The 20,256-nt window shown below is 43.4% G+C and overlaps 2 protein-coding genes across 6 annotated transcripts in view; one reads left to right on the forward strand and one right to left on the reverse strand.

Annotated features, from left to right (window-relative positions):
* LOC112237324 (protein Shroom3) overlaps window positions 1–5,214 on the forward strand; it is a 123,962-nt gene extending 118,748 nt beyond the window's left edge. The window contains 1 exon segment of the mRNA XM_042302720.1: window positions 3,280–5,214. Coding sequence (XP_042158654.1) covers window positions 3,280–3,648 — 369 coding nt within the window. The 3' untranslated portion in view covers window positions 3,649–5,214.
* Window positions 5,215–16,712: 11,498 nt separating this feature from the next.
* Window positions 16,713–20,256, reverse strand: part of LOC112237325 (cyclin-I) — a 44,717-nt gene continuing 41,173 nt past the window's right edge. For all 5 annotated transcript variants that reach the window (XM_042302723.1, XM_042302721.1, XM_042302726.1 and 2 more), the window contains one exon: window positions 16,713–17,841. In XM_042302723.1, the coding sequence (XP_042158657.1) occupies window positions 17,751–17,841 (91 nt within the window). In that variant the 3' untranslated portion in view covers window positions 16,713–17,750. The remainder of the gene's footprint in view (window positions 17,842–20,256) is intronic.

The following is a 20,256-nucleotide window of genomic DNA, read 5'->3' on the forward strand; positions in this document are numbered from 1 at the left end:
TCTCTCAACTGAAGCCGAGTTTGATGGGAGCCCACATCTCTTTCCATGAACTCAAAAGGGCATTGGATATAACATGACTAAAGGCAAAACACCTAGTTGTGACTGGTATTCCTCCTGAGGTCTATTTAAAATGATGGTGGAACTAATTAGGTCCACTGTTAGTTGAGATGATTAACACAGACATTTTCAATGGCTAAAAAACGAAGGATGCCACCCAGTTTTATCTTGGATAAAACACATATTAAACTATTTTCTCAAATTCTGTCATCTCAAAACTTCCTTACTCAAATTGATACATCTGGACCAAAGCGTGTTTGTTAAAAAACCTCCGTCTACTATTACATATGCTGCATGTTTCATATTTCATTAATATGATTAAAATACTATATGCCAATCCCTCAGCCTGAGTAATAACAGGAAATACCTGCTCTGTTTCCGTTCAGAATAACTAGTATTAGCAGGCAAGGTGATCCCATCTCACCTCTGCTATTTGTATTGTCTATGGAGCCCCTGGCCCAGGCAATTCGACAATCGAAAGAAAGTAATCAATATCTCTCAATTCTATGGATCACGTCATCTCATTATACGCCGATGATATCTTACTTTATCTAGACGATGGATCTCAATCCTTCCTAACAACTCTGAAGATCATAGACAAACTCAGCTTCATCTCGAGTTATAAAATAAATCTAACCAAATCAGCCCGACTGCCTCTCGAGACACCGATGGAGAACTCCATCCCTCCTTTGGAATCACAATCATTTCCCATTTTAAATATCCGGGAATATACAGTACCAGTCAAAGGTTTGGACACACCTACTCATTCCAGGGTTTTTCTTTATTTTTTACTATTTTCTACATTGTAGAATAATAGTCAAGTCATCAAAACTCTAAAATAACACATATAAAATGATGCAGTAACCAAAGAAGTGTTAAACAAATCAAAGTATATTTTAGATTATTCAAAGTAGGCACCCTTTGTGATGAGCTTGATGCCCCTATTCCAATGAATATTGAGGGTCTGATTCTGGAAACACGTTGATTGATATTTTAGTGCCGTTTGACAAACAAAACTATTATGGCTCTTATCCCATAATAATCTCATCATGTAGACCCATTAGCAGTGGTGGAAAAAGTACCCAGCTGTCATACTTGAGTAAAAGTAAAGATACCTTAATAGAAAATGACTCAAGTAAAAGTAACTTTAAAAGTAACTTCCTCACCTTCTTAGATAAGCATGCTCCGTTCAAAAAAAATGCAGAACGAAGAACAGATATAGCCCTTGGTTCACTCCAGACCTGACTGCCCTCGACCAGCACAAAAACATCCTGTGGCGGACTGCAATAGCATCGAATAGTAGTGTCCTAGCTGTAGTGTCCTAACATGTAGTGTCCTAGCTATCTCACTAATATAGTGTCCTAGCTATCTCACTAATGTAGTGTCCTAGCTATCTCACTAATGTAGTGTCCTAGCTATCTCACTAATGCAGTGTCCTAGCTATCTCACTAATGTAGTGTCCTAGCTATCTCACTAATGCAGTGTCCTAGCTATCTCACTAATGTAGTGTCCTAGCTATCTCACTAATGCAGTGACCTAGCTATCTCACTAATGTAGTGTCCTAGCTATCTCACTAATGCAGTGTCCTAGCTATCTCACTAATGTAGTGTCCTAGCTATCTCACTAATGCAGTGTCCTAGCTATCTCACTAATGTAGTGTCCTAGCTATCTCACTAATGCAGTGACCTAGCTATCTCACTAATGCAGTGACCTAGCTATCTCACTAATAACAATTATTGTTTTTCTAAAGATGTCACATTCTGTTCGCTAGATGGTACCAGGTAATTGTGTGCACAAATACAGTATGTCTATGTAGTTTAGTCAGTAATCTCTAGGCCACATATCCTCCCCAGGAGTCTCTGCACCAGGATGCCTTTAACAATCTATAAATCATCTATCAATAATATGCAGAACAAAAATATAAACGCAACATGCAACAATATCAATGATTTTACTGAGTTACAGTTCATATAAGAGAATCAATCCCCCCACTGGGGAGTCAGGCCCAGCCACTGGGGAGTCAGGTCCACCCACTGGGGAGCCAGGTCCACCCACTGGGGAGCCAGGTCCACCCACTGGGGAGCCTGGTCCACCCACTGGGGAGCCAGGCCCACCCACTGGGGAGCCAGGCCCACCCACTGAGGAGCCAGGTCCACCCACTGAGGAGCCAGGTCCACCCACTGGGGAGCCAGGTCCACCCACTGGGGAGCCAGGTCCACCCACTGGGGAGCCAGGTCCACCCACTGGGGAGCCAGGTCCACCCACTGGGGAGCCAGGTCCACCCACTGGGGAGCCAGGCCCAGCCAGTCAGAACGAGTATTTATCCCCACAAAAGGTCTTTATTACAGACAGAAATACTCTTCAGTTTCATCAGCTGTCCAGGTGGCTGGTCTCAGATGATCCCGCAGGTGAAGAAGCCGGATGCGGAGGTCTTGGGTTGGCGTGGTTACACGTGTTCTCTAAAACTATGTTGGAGGTGGCTTATGGTAAAGAAATGAACATTCAATTATCTGCCAACAGCTCTGGTGGACATTCCTGCAGTCAGCATGCGAATTACATGCTCCCTCAAAACTTGAGACATCTGTGGCATTGTGTTGTGAGACAAAACTGCACATTTTAGCATGGCCTTTTATTGTCCCCAGCACAAGGTGCACCTGCGTAATGATCATTAATCAGCTTCTTGATATGCCACACCTGTCAGGTGGATGGATTATCTTGGCAAAGGAGAAATGTTCACTAACAGGGATGGAAACAAATTTGTGCACAAAATATGAGAGAAATAAGCTTTTTGTGCGTATGGAACATTTCTGGGATCTTTTTATTTCAGCTCATGAAACATGGGACCAACATTTTACATGTTGTGTTTATATTTCTGTTCAGTATAGTATGAATCCTCTGTCTCCCCAGGATGTCTTTAATAATCTATATGTCTGTGTTAACTCAGGAGTCCTTACAGCAGACAGGATGTCTATCTCCTCTAGTTTAACCAGGAGTCTCTCTGTGTAAAGACTCTATTCACCTATCACTAACAGTCTCTCTCTCTGCCCTCTGGAATCTGTGTCGTCAGCACCAGGATGTTTTTAATAATCTATATATCTGTGTTAACTCAGGAGTCCTTACAGCAGACAGGATGTCTTTAATAATCTATAAATCTGTGTTAACTCAGTAGTCCTTACAGCAGACAGGATGTCTTTAATAATCTATATATCTGTGTTAACTCAGGAGTCCTTACAGCAGAAGCGCAGGCAGCTGTGTAGTCAGCACGAGGATGCCAGGGAGCTGAAGGAGAATCTGGATCGTCGGGAGCGTGTGGTTCTGAACATCCTGGGTGGGTACCTGACCGGGCCGCAGCTAAGAGACTACCAGCATTACGTCTGTATGAAACCTGCCCTCCTGATCCGACAGAGACACCTGGACGAGCTCATCAAGCAGGGGGACGAGCAGCTTGACAGGCTGATAGAGAGTATCTCTCCTGGGGACCACCAGGCCTTGCTCTGCTGCTCCTCCAACCCAGGGTTAGGCCCCAGGGGTCCCAGTCCTAACCTTGGTCCTACCCATAATGTCCGCTCCATCACTGTAACATCCCTGTGACTCCTGTAAAACCCCAACCATAACAGTCCTGGTCACTACCACGATACTCCAGCTGTGTCTCTGGCGCAATGGGTGAAGACTACTACATACAACACCATATGACTGGCGAATGACACTGCAAAACAACAGAGGAAGAAGAGACGGAGACAGCATCTCTCTTCCCATGTAGTGATGAACTGTAGAGAAAGGGACTTCATGTGAAGGATGTCACCTGTCTGTTCCCTTGTTTTGCGTACAGACAGACAAACTATGAGAAGTGACCATGATGGATATGTTGTCGTGCCTCTTATCATATTTCTACCTTCTTTGTTACTCCAGCTTCTTCACATATCTCTGTTGTGACTGCACCACTCTTTGGTTGATTCAATACACGGTTCAAGTGCCTAGTGTAATTCATACGAACAGATTGACAGTTTTGAGTGTAACGGTAGTGGATGTACAACTGCCTGTCAAGACATTTTATTCACAGTATATATACTGTGAATATATATATATATATATATATATATCTATATCTATATCTATATCTATATATATATATATATATATCAGTTGAAATATTACTACTGCCTTTACACATCACTACAGCTGAGAACTTTGTTTTGGCAGATTAACTACTGATTGGTCAGAATCACAGATCTAGAATGACTTGTATATCTCATTCTGTTCCTATTGGTCAGGAGGAACCAGACCTGAAATAGGCCTGTTTTCTTTAGCAACACAACAGCACGCTCTGACACACATGAATATGTAGCCACAAAATCTAAGGCATTTTTCATTTTCATTTTTTTACTTCAAATACTTTATATTTCAGACTCAAAAATGATCGCTAATGGAACAAAAAGCTACCATGACACTGACAGCAAATGCAATAATTATTTATATTATTTTATTATGTGGCTGTGCTTTTTAATATGTAGATGGAGAAAAAAAAACATGTTATATATATTTTTTCAACTGAAAAAATGATGGAATGAGGCAAGTTGACAGTGGGCGTTCTAACTGACCTCTGGTCACATGGTCTTCCTCTGATACAAGGCGGGGTCCTTCATGATGACGAGGCTTCTAGGAAGTAATCAGATGTTACTCGGGAATGTTGTTGCCCAGTAAGTACATGCATACTGTGGGTGGAGCTATCTCATTGGTGCCGTGGTATCACTTCGTAGGGATATCTGGGTAAAAAATAGAGAAGGTTGAAATATTGTAGGTTGGTACTGTCAGTTCATGTGTGACATGCCTACTATTTAAACATCGTCTGACAACTCCTGTGTGACTTGCTTGTTTCACTTCTCAAAAAAAATGTACTATGCCAATTGATATTGTTGTATCCTTTTGAGAGCACCTTTTAAACATTTACAGACTACCCTAATTTATCCTAATCAGACACATATTCATAAATATCTATCACCACTGTTGTCTACATACATCTGAAGATGGCTGATATGTAAATGTTTGTCCTAGCTATCTCACTAATGTAGTGTCCTAGCTATCTCACTAATGTAGTGTCCTAGCTATCTCACTAATGTAGTGTCCTAGCTATCTCACTAATGTAGTGTCCTAGCTATCTCACTGTAGTGTCCTAGCTATCTCACTAATGTAGTGTCCTAGCTATCTCACTAATGTAGTGTCCTAGTTATCTCACTAATGTAGTGTCCTAGCTATCTCACTAATGTAGTGTCCTAGCTATCTCACTAATGCAGTGACCTAGCTATCTCACTAATGCAGTGTCCTAGCTATCTCACTAATGCAGTGTCCTAGCTATCTCACTAATGCAGTGTCCTAGCTATCTCACTAATGTAGTGTCCTAGTTATCTCACTAATGTAGTGTCCTAGCTATCTCACTAATGTAGTGTCCTAGTTATCTCACTAATGCAGTGTCCTAGCTATCTCACTAATGCAGTGTCCTAGTTATCTCACTAATGTAGTGTCCTAGCTATCTCACTAATGTAGTGTCCTAGCTATCTCACTAATGTAGTGTCCTAGTTATCTCACTAATGTAGTGTCCTAGCTATCTCACTAATGTAGTGTCCTAGCTATCTCACTAATGTAGTGTCCTAGCTATCTCACTGTAGTGTCCTAGCTATCTCACTAATGTAGTGTCCTAGCTATCTCACTAATGTAGTGTCCTAGTTATCTCACTAATGTAGTGTCCTAGCTATCTCACTAATGCAGTGTCCTAGCTATCTCACTAATGTAGTGTCCTAGCTATCTCACTAATGTAGTGTCCTAGCTATCTCACTAATGTAGTGTCCTAGCTATCTCACTAATGTAGTGTCCTAGCTATCTCACTAATGTAGTGTCCTAGCTATCTCACTAATGCAGTGTCCTAGCTATCTCACTAATGCAGTGTCCTAGCTATCTCACTAATGCAGTGTCCTAGCTATCTCACTAATGCAGTGTCCTAGCTATCTCACTAATGCAGTGTCCTAGCTATCTCACTAATGTAGTGTCCTAGCTATCTCACTAATGCAGTGTCCTAGCTATCTCACTAATGTAGTGTCCTAGCTATCTCACTAATGTAGTGTCCTAGCTATCTCACTAATGTAGTGTCCTAGTTATCTCACTAATGTAGTGTCCTAGCTATCTCACTAATGTAGTGTCCTAGTTATCTCACTAATGTAGTGTCCTAGCTATCTCACTAATGCAGTGTCCTAGCTATCTCACTAATGTAGTGTCCTAGCTATCTCACTAATGTAGTGTCCTAGCTATCTCACTAATGCAGTGTCCTAGCTATCTCACTAATGTAGTGTCCTAGCTATCTCACTAATGCAGTGTCCTAGCTATCTCACTAATGTAGTGTCCTAGTTATCTCACTAATGTAGTGTCCTAGCTATCTCACTAATGTAGTGTCCTAGTTATCTCACTAATGTAGTGTCCTAGCTATCTCACTAATGCAGTGTCCTAGCTATCTCACTAATGTAGTGTCCTAGCTATCTCACTAATGTAGTGTCCTAGCTATCTCACTAATGTAGTGTCCTAGTTATCTCACTAATGTAGTGTCCTAGCTATCTCACTAATGTAGTGTCCTAGCTATCTCACTAATGTAGTGTCCTAGTTATCTCACTAATGTAGTGTCCTAGCTATCTCACTAATGCAGTGTCCTAGCTATCTCACTAATGTAGTGTCCTAGCTATCTCACTAATGCAGTTTCCTAGCTATCTCACTAATGTAGTGTCCTAGCTATCTCACTAATGTAGTGTCCTAGCTATCTCACTAATGTAGTGTCCTAGCTATCTCACTAATGTAGTGTCCTAGCTATCTCACTAATGTAGTGTCCTAGCTATCTCACTAATGCAGTGTCCTAGCTATCTCACTAATGTAGTGTCCTAGCTATCTCACTAATGCAGTGTCCTAGCTATCTCACTAATGTAGTGACCTAGCTATCTCACTAATGTAGTGTCCTAGTTATCTCACTAATGTAGTGTCCTAGTTATCTCACTAATGTAGTGTCCTAGCTATCTCACTAATGTAGTGTCCTAACTATCTCACTAATGTAGTGTCCTAGCTATCTCACTAATGTAGTGTCCTAGCTATCTCATCTCACTAATGTAGTGTCCTAGCTATCTCACTAATGTAGTGTCCTAGCTATCTCACTAATGTAGTGTCCTAGCTATCTCACTAATGTAGTGTCCTAGCTATCTCACTAATGTAGTGTCCTAGCTATCTCACTAATGTAGTGTCCTAGCTATCTCACTAATGTAGTGTCCTAGCTATCTCACTAATGTAGTGTCCTAGCTATCTCACTAATGTAGTGTCCTAGCTATCTCACTAATGTAGTGTCCTAGCTATCTCACTAATGTAGTGTCCTAGCTATCTCACTAATGTAGTGTCCTAGCTATCTCACTAATGTAGTGTCCTAGCTATCTCACTAATGTAGTGTCCTAGCTATCTCACTAATGTAGTGTCCTAGCTATCTCACTAATGTAGTGTCCTAGCTATCTCACTAATGTAGTGTCCTAGCTATCTCACTAATGTAGTGACCTAGCTATCTCACTAATGTAGTGACCTAGCTATCTCACTAATGTAGTGTCCTAGCTATCTCACTAATGTAGTGTCCTAGCTATCTCACTAATGTAGTGTCCTAGCTATCTCACTAATGTAGTGTCCTAGCTATCTCACTAATGTAGTGACCTAGCTATCTCACTAATGTAGTGACCTAGCTATCTCACTAATGTAGTGTCCTAGCTATCTCACTAATGCAGTGACCTAGCTATCTCACTAATGCAGTGTCCTAGCTATCTCACTAATGCAGTGTCCTAGCTATCTCACTAATGCAGTGTCCTAGCTATCTCACAATATTCATAAACAATAATGGTGCCATCCATATTTTTCTCCATAGCGTTTTCTGTGACATCACTGAATTAACAGATTTGACAGTTGCTGTAATCAAATTCCATGTGTTAATCTTGCTGTATGACACGTAGGGGAGGGAGGCCGATTAGAAAACAGATCCTCGTTTACAAAATAAATCTATTTTTAAAGAGCCTTTGTGACAATTGTACTTTGACTATCTATCTATTCTATAACGTCTCGACTCATCAGCCATATTGTATCTTAGAATGTTATTGATGAGATTAGATCAACTTCTGTAGCCTGGTCCCAGATCTGTTGTCTCCTCCTATAGCCTGGTCCCAGATCTGTTGTCTCCTCCTATAGCCTGGTCCCAGATCTGTTGTCTCCTTCTATAGCCTGGTCTCAGATCTGTTGTCTCCTTCTATAGCCTGGTCTCCTATCTGTTGTCTCCTCCTATAGCCTGGTCCCAGATCTGTTGTCTCCTTCTATAGCCTGGTCCCAGATCTGTTGTCTCCTATAGCCTGGTCTCCTATCTGTTGTCTCCTCCTATAGCCTGGTCCCAGATCTGTTGTCTCCTTCTGTAGCCTGGTCCCAGATCTGTTGTCACCTTCTATAGCCTGGTCTCCTATCTGTTGTCTCCTTCTATAGCCTGGTCTCCTATCTGTTGTCTCCTCCTATAGCCTGGTCCCAGATCTGTTATCTCCTTCTGTAGCCTGGTCCCAGATCTGTTGTCACCTTCTATAGCCTGGTCTCCTATCTGTTGTCTCCTTCTATAGCCTGGTCTCCTATCTGTTGTCTCCTTCTATAGCCTGGTCCCAGATCTGATATCTCCTATCTGTTAGCCTGGTTCCAGATCTGATATCTCCTTCTGTAGCCTGGTCCCAGATCTGTTGTCTCCTTCTATAGCCTGGTCTCCTATCTGTTGTCTCCTTCTATAGCCTGGTCTCCTATCTGTTGTCTCCTTCTATAGCCTGGTCTCCTATCTGTTGTCTCCTCCTATAGCCTGGTCCCAGATCTGTTGTCTCCTTCTATAGCCTGGTCCCAGATCTGTTGTCTCCTTAGCCTGGTCCCAGATCTGTTGCCTATAGCCTGGTCTCCTATCTGTTGTCTCCTCCTATAGCCTGGTCCCAGATCTGTCTCCTTCTATAGCCTGGTCTCAGATCTGTTGTCTCCTCCTATAGCCTGGTCCCAGATCTGTTGTCTCCTTCTATAGCCTGGTCCCAGATATGTTGTCTCCTTCTATAACCTGGTCCCAGATCTGTTGTCTCCTTCTATAGCCTGGCAGATCTGTTGTCTCCTATAGCCTGGTCCCAGATCTGTTGTCTCCTCCTATAGCCTGGTTCCAGATCTGTTGTCTCCTCCTATAGCCTGGTTCCCAGATCTGATATCTCCTTGTAGCCTGGCCCCAGATCTTTTGTCTCCTTCTATAGCCTGGTCCCAGATATGTTGTCTCCTTCTATAACCTGGTCCCAGATCTGTTGTCTCCTTCTGTAGCCTGGTCCCAGATCTGTTGTCTCCTATAGCCTGGTCCCAGATCTGTTGTCTCCTCCTATAGCCTGGTTCCAGATCTGATATCTCCTTCTGTAGCCTGGTCCCAGATCTGTTGTCACCTTCTATAGCCTGGTCCCAGATATGTTGTCTCCTTCTATAACCTGGTCCCAGATCTGTTGTCTCCTTCTGTAGCCTGGTCCAGATCTGTTGTCTCTAGCCTGGTCCCAGATCTGTTGTCTCCTCCTATAGCCTGGTTCCAGATCTGATATCTCCTTCTGTAGCCTGTTCCAGATCTGATATCTCCTTCTGTAGCCTGGTCCCAGATCTGTTGTCTCCTTCTATAACCTGGTCCCAGATCTGTTGTCTCCTTCTGTAGCCTGGTCCCAGATCTGTTGTCTCCTCCTATAGCCTGGTCCCAGATCTGTTGTCTCCTTCTGTAGCCTGGTCCCAGATCTGTTGTCTCCTATAGCCTGGTCCCAGATCTGTTGTCTCCTCCTATAGCCTGGTTCCAGATCTGATATCTCCTTCTGTAGCCTGGTTCCCAGATCTGTAGCCTGGGCCCAGATCTGTTGTCTCCTTCTATAGCCTGGTCCCAGATATGTTATCTCCTCCTATAGACTGATCCCAGATCTGTTTGTGCGCTTGCCAACTCCATTTCAACCTAAACATTACAGTGACAAGGGGTTGGCATGACAACACAAACAGACTGGGGAAATGTGTGTTGGGACATTCAAGTCCCATTGCAACATGGTGCTACTGATCTAAGGACTGTCCAAGTGAACTATTTGGGCTCAGGAGAGCACACCAGTAGGTGTTGTTACATGATAGCATGACAGTGTCAGAGTATCACCAGGCCTCTGGTAACAGTCTCACCCTTCCACTGGGAAATGATCTTCTGTACTACACAGCCTGTTGTTGAATTATAGGTTAAGAGAAAAATGTTGAAATAGACATGTGCTTGTTTATCAGAAATGTTCACAACTGCGGCAGTTAATATACAATGACATGCTTTTATTCATACAGAAAGATAAAGCTGTAGTCAGACAGTCAATATTACCTAACTGAAATTCACCAAAGTTATACAACCAGAGAAACGCAAGCTTGACTAACCTGCAAAACACAGCACCCTCCCATACGCACTCTTCCAGGTGACAAGACCCAACATGTAGACGTCTCCATGTGCACAAACATACCGTGTCAAAGTTACGACTCACCTTCAGAGTATTACAGTTACACTTGGATAGCGCCCATGTGGCCTGCAAAAAAATCTATTTAGTTTTAAGTTGTATAAATCAACTTTAAAAGTTAAGAGTTAAAAGTTAGATAAAAGTTTAAAAGGAGGCCAGTCTCAATGTGCCCTTGCCGAACCTATTCTCCCAATAAAGGGTTGCGTCCTAAAAAAATGTCCCTATTCTCTTTATAGTGCACTACTTTTAACCAGAGCCCACTTAGTTCTGGTCAAAAGTAGTGCACTATTTAGGGAATAGGGTGACATTTGGGACACAACGAAGGTGTCGTCCTGGTAGCAGCATGACGGCAACACAAAGGACACGTTTTTCCTCGACATGCCTCATCAAGTCCCACACAGTGGCCCTAGTGGCCCGGCCCTGCAGCTCACACAGCACAGCCTTTCATAGACACCTGGTCTCCACCGTGATCCCACCACGCCATGGTAGACATCCAGAGCTCCAGTCTGGAGGGGCGAGGAAGGAGGGTCCCCCGATCTGAAGCCTCCCCTGGTCCCTCGCATACCTCCAGCCCTCCAGAGCCGTAGCACATAGAATTGTTTATCTTGTCTATTTACATCCACTGTATGAATCCAGCACCTGAAGAGATTTTTTCTTGCATCCAAAATGGCACCATGTTCCCTATATAGTGGACTAGATTTGACCAGAGCAGTGTGATACATAGGGAATATGCTGCTATTTGGATCAGAACCTCTGTTATAACCCGCTCTCTTGCACCTTAATGTTCAACATGGGTTAACATTACACTTGGATCAATAATATTAGTTTTGGAAACAAAACAAATAAAAATAAGATGTTAAAAAAGGCTCAAAAGCCGTGGTTTTTATAGCAACATTAAATCATTTCTGGGTAACAATAAAGTAGCTTAATGTATTTTACTTGTTTTTTTTAAATCTTGTTTAAATGGATCTTTAACACTGTATTGTCTGCAAAGTATCTTTAAGTAAGCATTTCACTGTCAGTCTACATCTGTTTACGAAGCATGTGACAAATAACAGATTTGTAATAGATTTCCATTGAAAAGGGGAAAATGTTTTTGTTTTTTTTTAGCATAAAAAAAAAAAAAAACTTTCTCATGAAAGTATTTGGTAGGAGTGTCTGGGGGTGTGGTCTGAGTGGGGCGGGGGGAACTGAAACATAGCTGTTATTGGCAGAGATGTTTAGAACTCTTGATATTAACCAATTTAAAAACATGATGTCACCATGGAAAGCAGAAACTCCCGCCCATGCAAACCTGCTGATTAGAAGATCCTGGGTATATTTTATTTTCAACCAGCAACTATCAGGAAATAACACTGCTAAAATATAATAAAAATAAACACTTTTACAGAGTTAGTTTCATCAGCCGTTGTACAATATTATACAAAACACAGGGGGGAAAAAACTATTTTGACTTGCACTGGGTCTTTAAGGAAATGGCTATAGAGTGACATTAAATGAAAAGCAGTTTGGATTGTTTTAGTACTTCAGGACATGTTGCAGCTGGAAACATGAGGAGAAAACGGTTTGTGTGATTCACCTTTTTGGTGTCAATATTAACAAGTCAAAATAATAAAACAGCCGTGTATTATAAACCTCACTCAACCTTCGGGGATTTAAACTAGTGAACAGTTGGCATCATATTCCTCCTGGTGCAAGGGAGGATTCTTTTTCCTTTAGTCAGATGATGTAATATACATTGCTACTTTGACAGGCCTTTGAACAAACAAAACCACATTCCAACATCAAGTAACCACCTGAAACATGAAACTGCTGAAGCACTTAACTGTTGTTGGAGAGAAGACATTTTGAAAAGGTTCTTCTCTGGTCATTAAAAAACAAAACATTAGGAATGGAAGCCATTTCCCCAGTAGCAAACAAACAAAAAGGTTCTCGCCAAAAATAAACACAAATGGAAAGCAATTATACTCAAATAAGACAATAAAATACAATCTCTTTATAACTCCGACCTCACTGAACTGATTCTAATTGCTTTTGTTATCACAAGTGATACAGTTAAGGTCTGTCTGTCATATCCATTCATAATAAATTAATTTAGACAGCTCAATAACACAATCCCTACCCCCCTTATTCAATTATTCGGTCGGAAAATGTTTTTAAAAAAATGAATGGATTAACATTTGAAATAAAGAAAGCAAATCCGATTTTAAGTGTCAAATCTTAGCTGTGAAGTCCGAACACAGCTTAGTTAGTAAGTGGCTGGTGCCATTAGAATAGAGTTCATAGTGGGACAGACACCCTAGATGCCACACTAGTGTCACACTAAAGAGTCGGACGACTGCGAACGTTCCCGTCCTGGGAACTTCATTAGAGTCTTATTCAGGAACACAGCTATAGACGTGGACCTCTTCACCGTGGCTGAGCCCGAGGATGTCACCGGCCTTGTGGGTCTCTCTCCTGTGGATTGGGATGAGGAGCTACCCTCGGTGGAGGTCAAGCACTGAGGGGCCCCTAGCATCTCTAGAAGGTAAATTGGGCCGGTGCGACTGAGGTGCTGCCAGGCCTTCTTACCACTAGTGTCCCTGAGGGCCACATTGGCACTGAACTTATGAACCAGAAGTCGTATCATCTTGTCGTTTCCATGGATGGCGGCCAGGTGAAGAGGCGTGTAGCCACAGGTAGTCTTCACATCCACGTCCAGTTTAAACCCGGCTTTGTTGACTCCGTACCAGAGTGTGTTGAGGACCCGGTGGTCTCCATGTTTAGCGATCCAGTGCAGGATGGTATAACCAGTGATGAAGTCTCTGTTGGTGAGGAGGCTGGGTTCATCTCTGAACAGGGTGTAAATGTCGGCCCAGAGTCCAGCGGCGCCCTTCACCAGCCAGTCATGCTCCTTAGGCTCCAGGGGGACCAGGTTGTGCCGGTGGAAGTAGGAGCTGTCATGGCCACTGTTTAAGCTCTTGTTACTGGAGGCCCCAGATCGCATCTCCCCCCTCAGGTCTCTGTAGCTGGGTTTACGTGAGGTAGGGTGGGAGAAGGAGTGGCTGATGCTGAGGTTGGAGGAGAGGAGGTGGAGGCGGTTGTGCCGTGCCGAGACGCCGTCCTCCGGAAACTGTTGGTCCAGGCCGGCTCCGAGACTACGACACATGCGGCTGCGGAGCTGTGTGCTGAGTCGCTGGACGGCGGGTCGGAGAAGTGGCTCGGGGGCCGAACCAGGAATAGAGGTAGACTCGTTGGACTCTGACCCATCATCGTCATGGAGATAACCTGTGGAATGGTGCCATGACGATGCTATGTCCACCTTGTTGTTATCAAGGTAACCGGTGGAGTGATAGTGAGGCCAGGGGGCTTGCTTCTCGGCGCAGTGCATCTGAGAGAGCTGCTCACCCGAGAGAACCTGGTAGTTGAGTGCTTCATAGCTGGCCCACTCATCTCTACGGGAACCCTGGGGCCACTCATCCCTGGAGTTCAGTGAAAGGAGGAGGCTGCTGTGGCTGTGACGGGAGGAGAGGCCGGAGTCGGCCTGGTGGTGGTCCTGCTCTGAGTAACCAGAAGACCTAGCACTATCAGCAGTGGGGGTGTGGTACGGGGAATCCAGGGGTAGGTGGCATTGGGGAGGCTGGGGTTTGACCCAAGACTGGGGAACAGCAGCTCTACTCTCCTCCGGATACTGGCTGTGAATGTCAGGGATAGGGACTGGGTCAGGGACTCCATCTTCTTTTGGTCTGGGCTGCTGTGGGATGCTATGGTGGAGGTGAAGGTTGCCATCCAGGTTGCCATTGCCTCTTGTCACCTGGGGGTCAGGGGTCAGGGGAGCAGCAGAAGGATCAGATAAACAAGGAAAGGAGCTGGCATGCTCTAGAGTGGTGAGCAGTGGCCATCCTGTAGCTGCAGAGGCTCCTCTGTGGTCAGCTTCAGAAGTCTTCCTCTTTGGCTGTACTGCATTCTGTTGCACCTGTGCTAGGTGAGGCTGAGGTGCCGGAGGTTTCACCTCTGTGTACAGGAACTCAGGGGGCGGATAGGACCTCTTGGGTTCTATTGACTGCTTGCCAAGTGTGTAACCACCAATGTAAATGCCTTTGTGATTCAGTTTTGGGACTGAAAGAGGGAGAGTCACGGGTTCTTTATCCCATTTTGCTTCAATGCTCTGACCACTCCCATCATCTGAGCCCTTTGATATTTCTGCATTGTAAGATGGGCGGAACGGTGCCTCTTTGTTGCTGGATGCCTGAGGTAGCGCATGGTCTGTCACACATGGCGAGGAGCTTTGGATAGGCTTTTCGAAGTTGACTGTACTTTTCACATTGTTTTTCTTTACAATTCCAGCCGAGGCCAATATATTTTCTGTGAGTTGGATGGTGTTGCCCGGTGGAACATGGAAATTCTGATTTGTGACGTGCAAGTGCGTCTCGATCAATTCCTTCTGACCTCTCTCCTGGTTTAGGTTTACCGGATCTCTCGGCGAGCGGTCTCTCTCTCTCGCCTGTGGCGCAGGTTGTTGTCCGATGGGGGGGTTTGGAGAATGGGATCCTGCGGCGATATCTCCTCCAACAACATAGCCCAGAAATGTCTTCCTCAATACAACGTATCTAACTCCCTCCTCCGTTTTCACCACAGCCACGGAGTTAATAAACTTTTTAAACAGTTCCCGATTGTGCGTCTGGTTCTTCTGGTCCTTTATAAACGCATTGAAGTGCGCCAACAATTCAGAGTTCTTCACTCTTCCACCGTTGCACCGGAGAAAGTACAGCACCGAATCCTGAGTAAAATCGGTGGCCATTCCGTCGGTTTGCTCCAAGACCGATGGAGTGTCAGATGTTTTTTTTTCTGCGCCAGTAACAATTAACTCCGCCCCATCCGATCATTTGCAACTCCACCTGCATACCTGGGGCGTATTCATTAACCCGACTCTGTTGCAAAACGTTTCTTAAACGGAAGCAAACGAAACCGGGCGGGACCCACCTGCATTTGTCCAATATAAAATGTCGTTTTGCTCGGTTTGCTTCTATTTGGTTCTTAAACTGTAAACGTTTTGCAACAGAAACGGTTTAGCCTACTCCAAACGGAAAACACAAACAATAGTATTTATTGGAGAAATTCAGGTAGGACCCTCTTCGTTTCGTTTGCTTCCTTTGGTTCTTAAACGGTAAACAGTTTCCGTAATGAATACACCCATGGTTTGGTTCTTAAATGGTAATTCATTGCAGAAACAGTTTACAATTTAAGAAGCAAACAGAGAAAAATGAGATTTTAAATTGGCCAAATGCAGGTAGGTCCCTCCCCATTTCGTTTGCTTCCGTTTAAGAAACGTTTTGCAAAAAAATGGCGTAATAAACCCCTGAGAATTAGGCAACGTGCAGATGTTGTATTGCTGATGGTTTGTACCATTGGGGCTTCCATTACAGCTCCATCTAGTTGTCGCGCCGGGGATAACAGTTGTTGACAACTAGCATTGTTTATTTATTTAACCTTTAACTAGGCAAGTAAGTTAAGAACACATTCTTATGAATAATAACGGCCTACCCCAGTCAAACTCTAATCTGGACGACGCAGGGCCAATTGTGCGCTGCCCTAATGGGACTCCCAATCACGGTCGGTTGTGATACAGCCTGGAATCGAACCAGGGTCTGTAGTGACGCCTCTGGCACTGTGATGCGCCACTCGGAGCCCATTTTAGCTACACCTTTGTCCTCTTAACCTTCCAAATTAAGTGTTCTAACCTGCTGTGTAGACAAACCGTCAGCATAACCACACCGCAAGAAATCTGATGTCACATAAATTAATCTACCCCAAATAAAGCTACGTTGCAATTTAGAAACGTGGAAAACGTTCAAAATCCTTAATCATTTAATTGCAGTACTCTTCTCAAATTTGAGGATACCCTGGTGTTCCATGCTCTACCAATTGAGTACATTAACCAAGTAGCGCTAGAATCAGCGTTGCCTCCCTCCATTTTCAAATGCTCCGGCTGTTGCCTCGGGTCTGGTTTTCAAGACTAACTGTAGCCGATGAAGTAAATGCACATCGTATGTCCAGCAATGTGCGGGATGACACAATGAAGCCACTTTGATACACAGTAACAAGATAAAGACGGATTATTTCACTTGTTTTATTGATGCCACAAGTTGTCAGCAGTACATCGGCAGTTACCAGCACCCCAGAGCAAGAGCCTTTTGGCAATAAACAAAAAAAAAAACAGCAAGTTGTTTCTGAACAGCAAAGATAAGGTAAATTATGGTAGCTACATCTTCAAACCCTCTTCTTGATAGCATCTGAAATGTCACCCTATTTCTCCCCCATAGGCCTCTACTAAAAAGTAGTGCACTATGTAGGGTATAGGGTGCCACTTGGGATAAACACTCTTTTAACAAAGCTGTTTATCTTAAAACATATTGCTTGATCGGGTAAATTGATTCACTTATGCATCGTCATTAATGACAGTAGCTTGTAAATGTTCATTCTTTGGTTAAACTACTACAGCACACTGTGATGGGACAAAGACAGGAAAGTTGTGGAAGGGGATATTTCCATTATTAAACGTGAAAAAAACCCATTATGTACTTCAGGTTAACATAGTTCTACACACTTTTACAGTCAAACTCTTAACGTGTTTTGTGAGGGGTTAAAGACAACGTGCTGGGAATGATTTTTTATTTCAGGAAAAGAGGAAGGTAAAGAAAATAAATATACTGATTGAAACTTAGATTAGTTAGTCAAAAAACAGAAATAAAATGACATGACCGTAGAGAAATATCATCACAGAGACTCACAGGGAGAAGTAGTAATTTGACCTATTTTTTTTTTAAGGATAATATTTATATCATTATATTATATTTATATTTTTTTATCATTTTATATTTGTGCTCAACAAATAGTTATGAAATAGCATATTTTTTTGGGGACTTTTTTTGGGGCTCAATCGAGGCCTGGGGTTGGTGGATAAATGCCATGTGACAGATTGAATACTGAGACTTATTTTCCTTGCAGCTCAGGTAGAGAGGAAGAGAAGGCCTTGGTTTCATCCTCTTCTTCTCTATGAGACACTGACGGGTTGGAGAGGGGGGCAGGGGGAGGTGTGGCCCTCCCTCCTGACCAATAGGACAGGACTCTCCTCTAGAGGCTCCTCCCCCGTTACCGCCGTCCCTTCCGGAGCGCCCCCGTTCTCTTCGTTGTAGAGTCGTTTGATCCCCTCGTAGAATTCGTCGACCTCCATCTCCTCCACCTTAATAATAATAATATTATTTATAAGCACATTATACAATACATTATATCACTTAAAATACATTAAATTTGTATAGAGCTTTTCATAGTCATCTCAAAGCTCTACTACCAAAACATATTAACATAAACACAATATGCTTTCTTAATCAAGGCAAGTCAAATAGCAATAGTATACAGTGGCATTCGGAAAGTATTCAGACCCCCTCAACTTTTTCCACATTTTGTTACGTTACAGCCTTTATTCTAAAATGGATTAAATAAAACATGTTAGTCAATCTACACACAATGCCCCATAATGACATCACAATGCCCCATAATGACATCACAATGCCCCATAATGACATCACAATGCCCCATAATGACATCACAATGCCCCATAATGACATCACAATGCCCCATAATGACATCACAATGCCCCATAATGACATCACAATGCCCCATAATGACATCACAATACCCCATAATGACATCACAATACCCCATAATGACATCACAATACCCCATAATGACATCACAATGCCCCATAATGATAAAAGCGAAAACACGTTTTTAGAAATGGATTAAAATAAAAACAGAAACACCTTATTTGCATAAGTATTCAGACTGTTTGCTATGAGACTCAAAATTGAGCTCAGGTACATCCTGTTTCCATTGATCATCCTTGATGTTTCTACAACTTGATTGGAGTCGATCTGTGGTAAATTCAATTGATTGGACATGATTTGGAAAGGTACACACCTGTCTATATAAGGTCCCACAGTTGACAGTGCATGTCAGAGCAAAAACCAAGCCATGAGGTCAAAGGAATTGTCCGTAGACCTCCGAGACAGGATTGTATCGAGGCAAAGAGCTGGGGAAGCATTGACAGTCCCCAAGAACAGTGGCCTCCATCATTCTTCAATGGAAGAAGTTTGGAACCATCAAGACTCTTCCTAGAGCTGGCCACCCGGTCCAAACTGACCAATCTGGGGAGATGGGCCTTGGTCAGGGAAGTGACAAAGAAACTGATGGTCACTCTGACAGAGCTCCAGAGTTCCTCTGTGGAGATAGGAGAACCTTCCAGAAGGACAACCATCTCTACAGCACTCCGCCAATCAGGGCTTTATGGTAGAGTGGCCAGACGGATGCCACTCCTCAGTATTTTTATTTAACTAGACAAGTCAGTTAAAAACAAATTCTTATAATGACAGCCTACCCCGGCCAAACCCTAAACCAGACAACGCTGGGCCAATTGTCCCCTATGGGACCCCCAATCATGGCCGGTTGTGATACAGCCTGGAATCGAACCAGGGTTTGTGTTGACGCCTCTAGCACTGACATGCAGTGCCTTAGACCGCTGCGCCACTCGGGGAGCCAAAAAAGGCACATGAAAGCCTGCTTGATGTTTTCCAAAAGGCACCTAAAGGACTCTCAGACCATGAGAAACAAGATTCTCTGGTCTGATGAAACCAAGATTGAGCTCTTTGGCCTGAATGCCAAGCGTCACATCTGGCAGAAACCTGGCACCATCCCTACGGTGAAGCATGGTGTTGGCAGCATCATGCTGTGTGGTTGTTTTTCAGCGGCAGGGACTGGGAGGCTAGTCAGGTTCGAGGCAAAGATGAACAGAGCAAAGTACAGAGAGATCCTTGATGAAAACCTGCTTCAGAGCGCTCAGGACCTCAGACTGGGGCGAAGGTTCACCTTCGAACAGGACAACGGCCCTAAGCACACAGCCAAGACAAGGCAGAAGTGGCTTCGGGACAAGTCTCCGAATGAACTTGAGTGGACCAGCCAGAACCCGGATTTGAACCTGATCGAACATCTCTCGAGACCTGAAAATAGCTGTGCAGCAACGAATCCTCATCCAACCTGACAGAGCTTGAGAGGATCTGCAGAGAAGAATGGAAGAAACTCCCCAAATACAGGTGTGCCAAGCTTGTAGCTTCAAACCCAAGAAGACCTGATGCTGTAATCGCTGCCAAAGGTGCTTCAACAAAATACTGAGTAAAGGGTCTGAATACTTATGTAAATGTAATATTTTAGTGATGTCATTAGTGGGTATTGTGATGTCATTAGGGGGTATTGTGATGTCATTAGTGGGTATTGTGATGTCATTAGTGGGTATTGTGATGTCATTAGGGGGTATTGTGTGGAGATTGATGAGGGAAAAAAACAATTTAAGAATAAGTCTGTAAGGTAACTAGAAGTACTGATTAAAGGGTCTGAATACTCACGTAAATGTGATTTCATTTTTAATACATTTGCAAAAAAAACTTTTTTTTTTTTTTAAATTTGCTTTGTCATTACAGGATATTGTGTGTCGATTGATGAGGGGGAAAAAACGATTTAATACATTTTAGACTAAGGCTGTAACGTAACAAAATGGGGAAATAATCAAGGGGTCGGAATACTTTCCAAATGCACTGTATCTAGG

Source organism: Oncorhynchus tshawytscha, linkage group LG20, assembly GCF_018296145.1.
Source record: "Oncorhynchus tshawytscha isolate Ot180627B linkage group LG20, Otsh_v2.0, whole genome shotgun sequence".
NCBI lineage: Eukaryota > Metazoa > Chordata > Actinopteri > Salmoniformes > Salmonidae > Oncorhynchus > Oncorhynchus tshawytscha.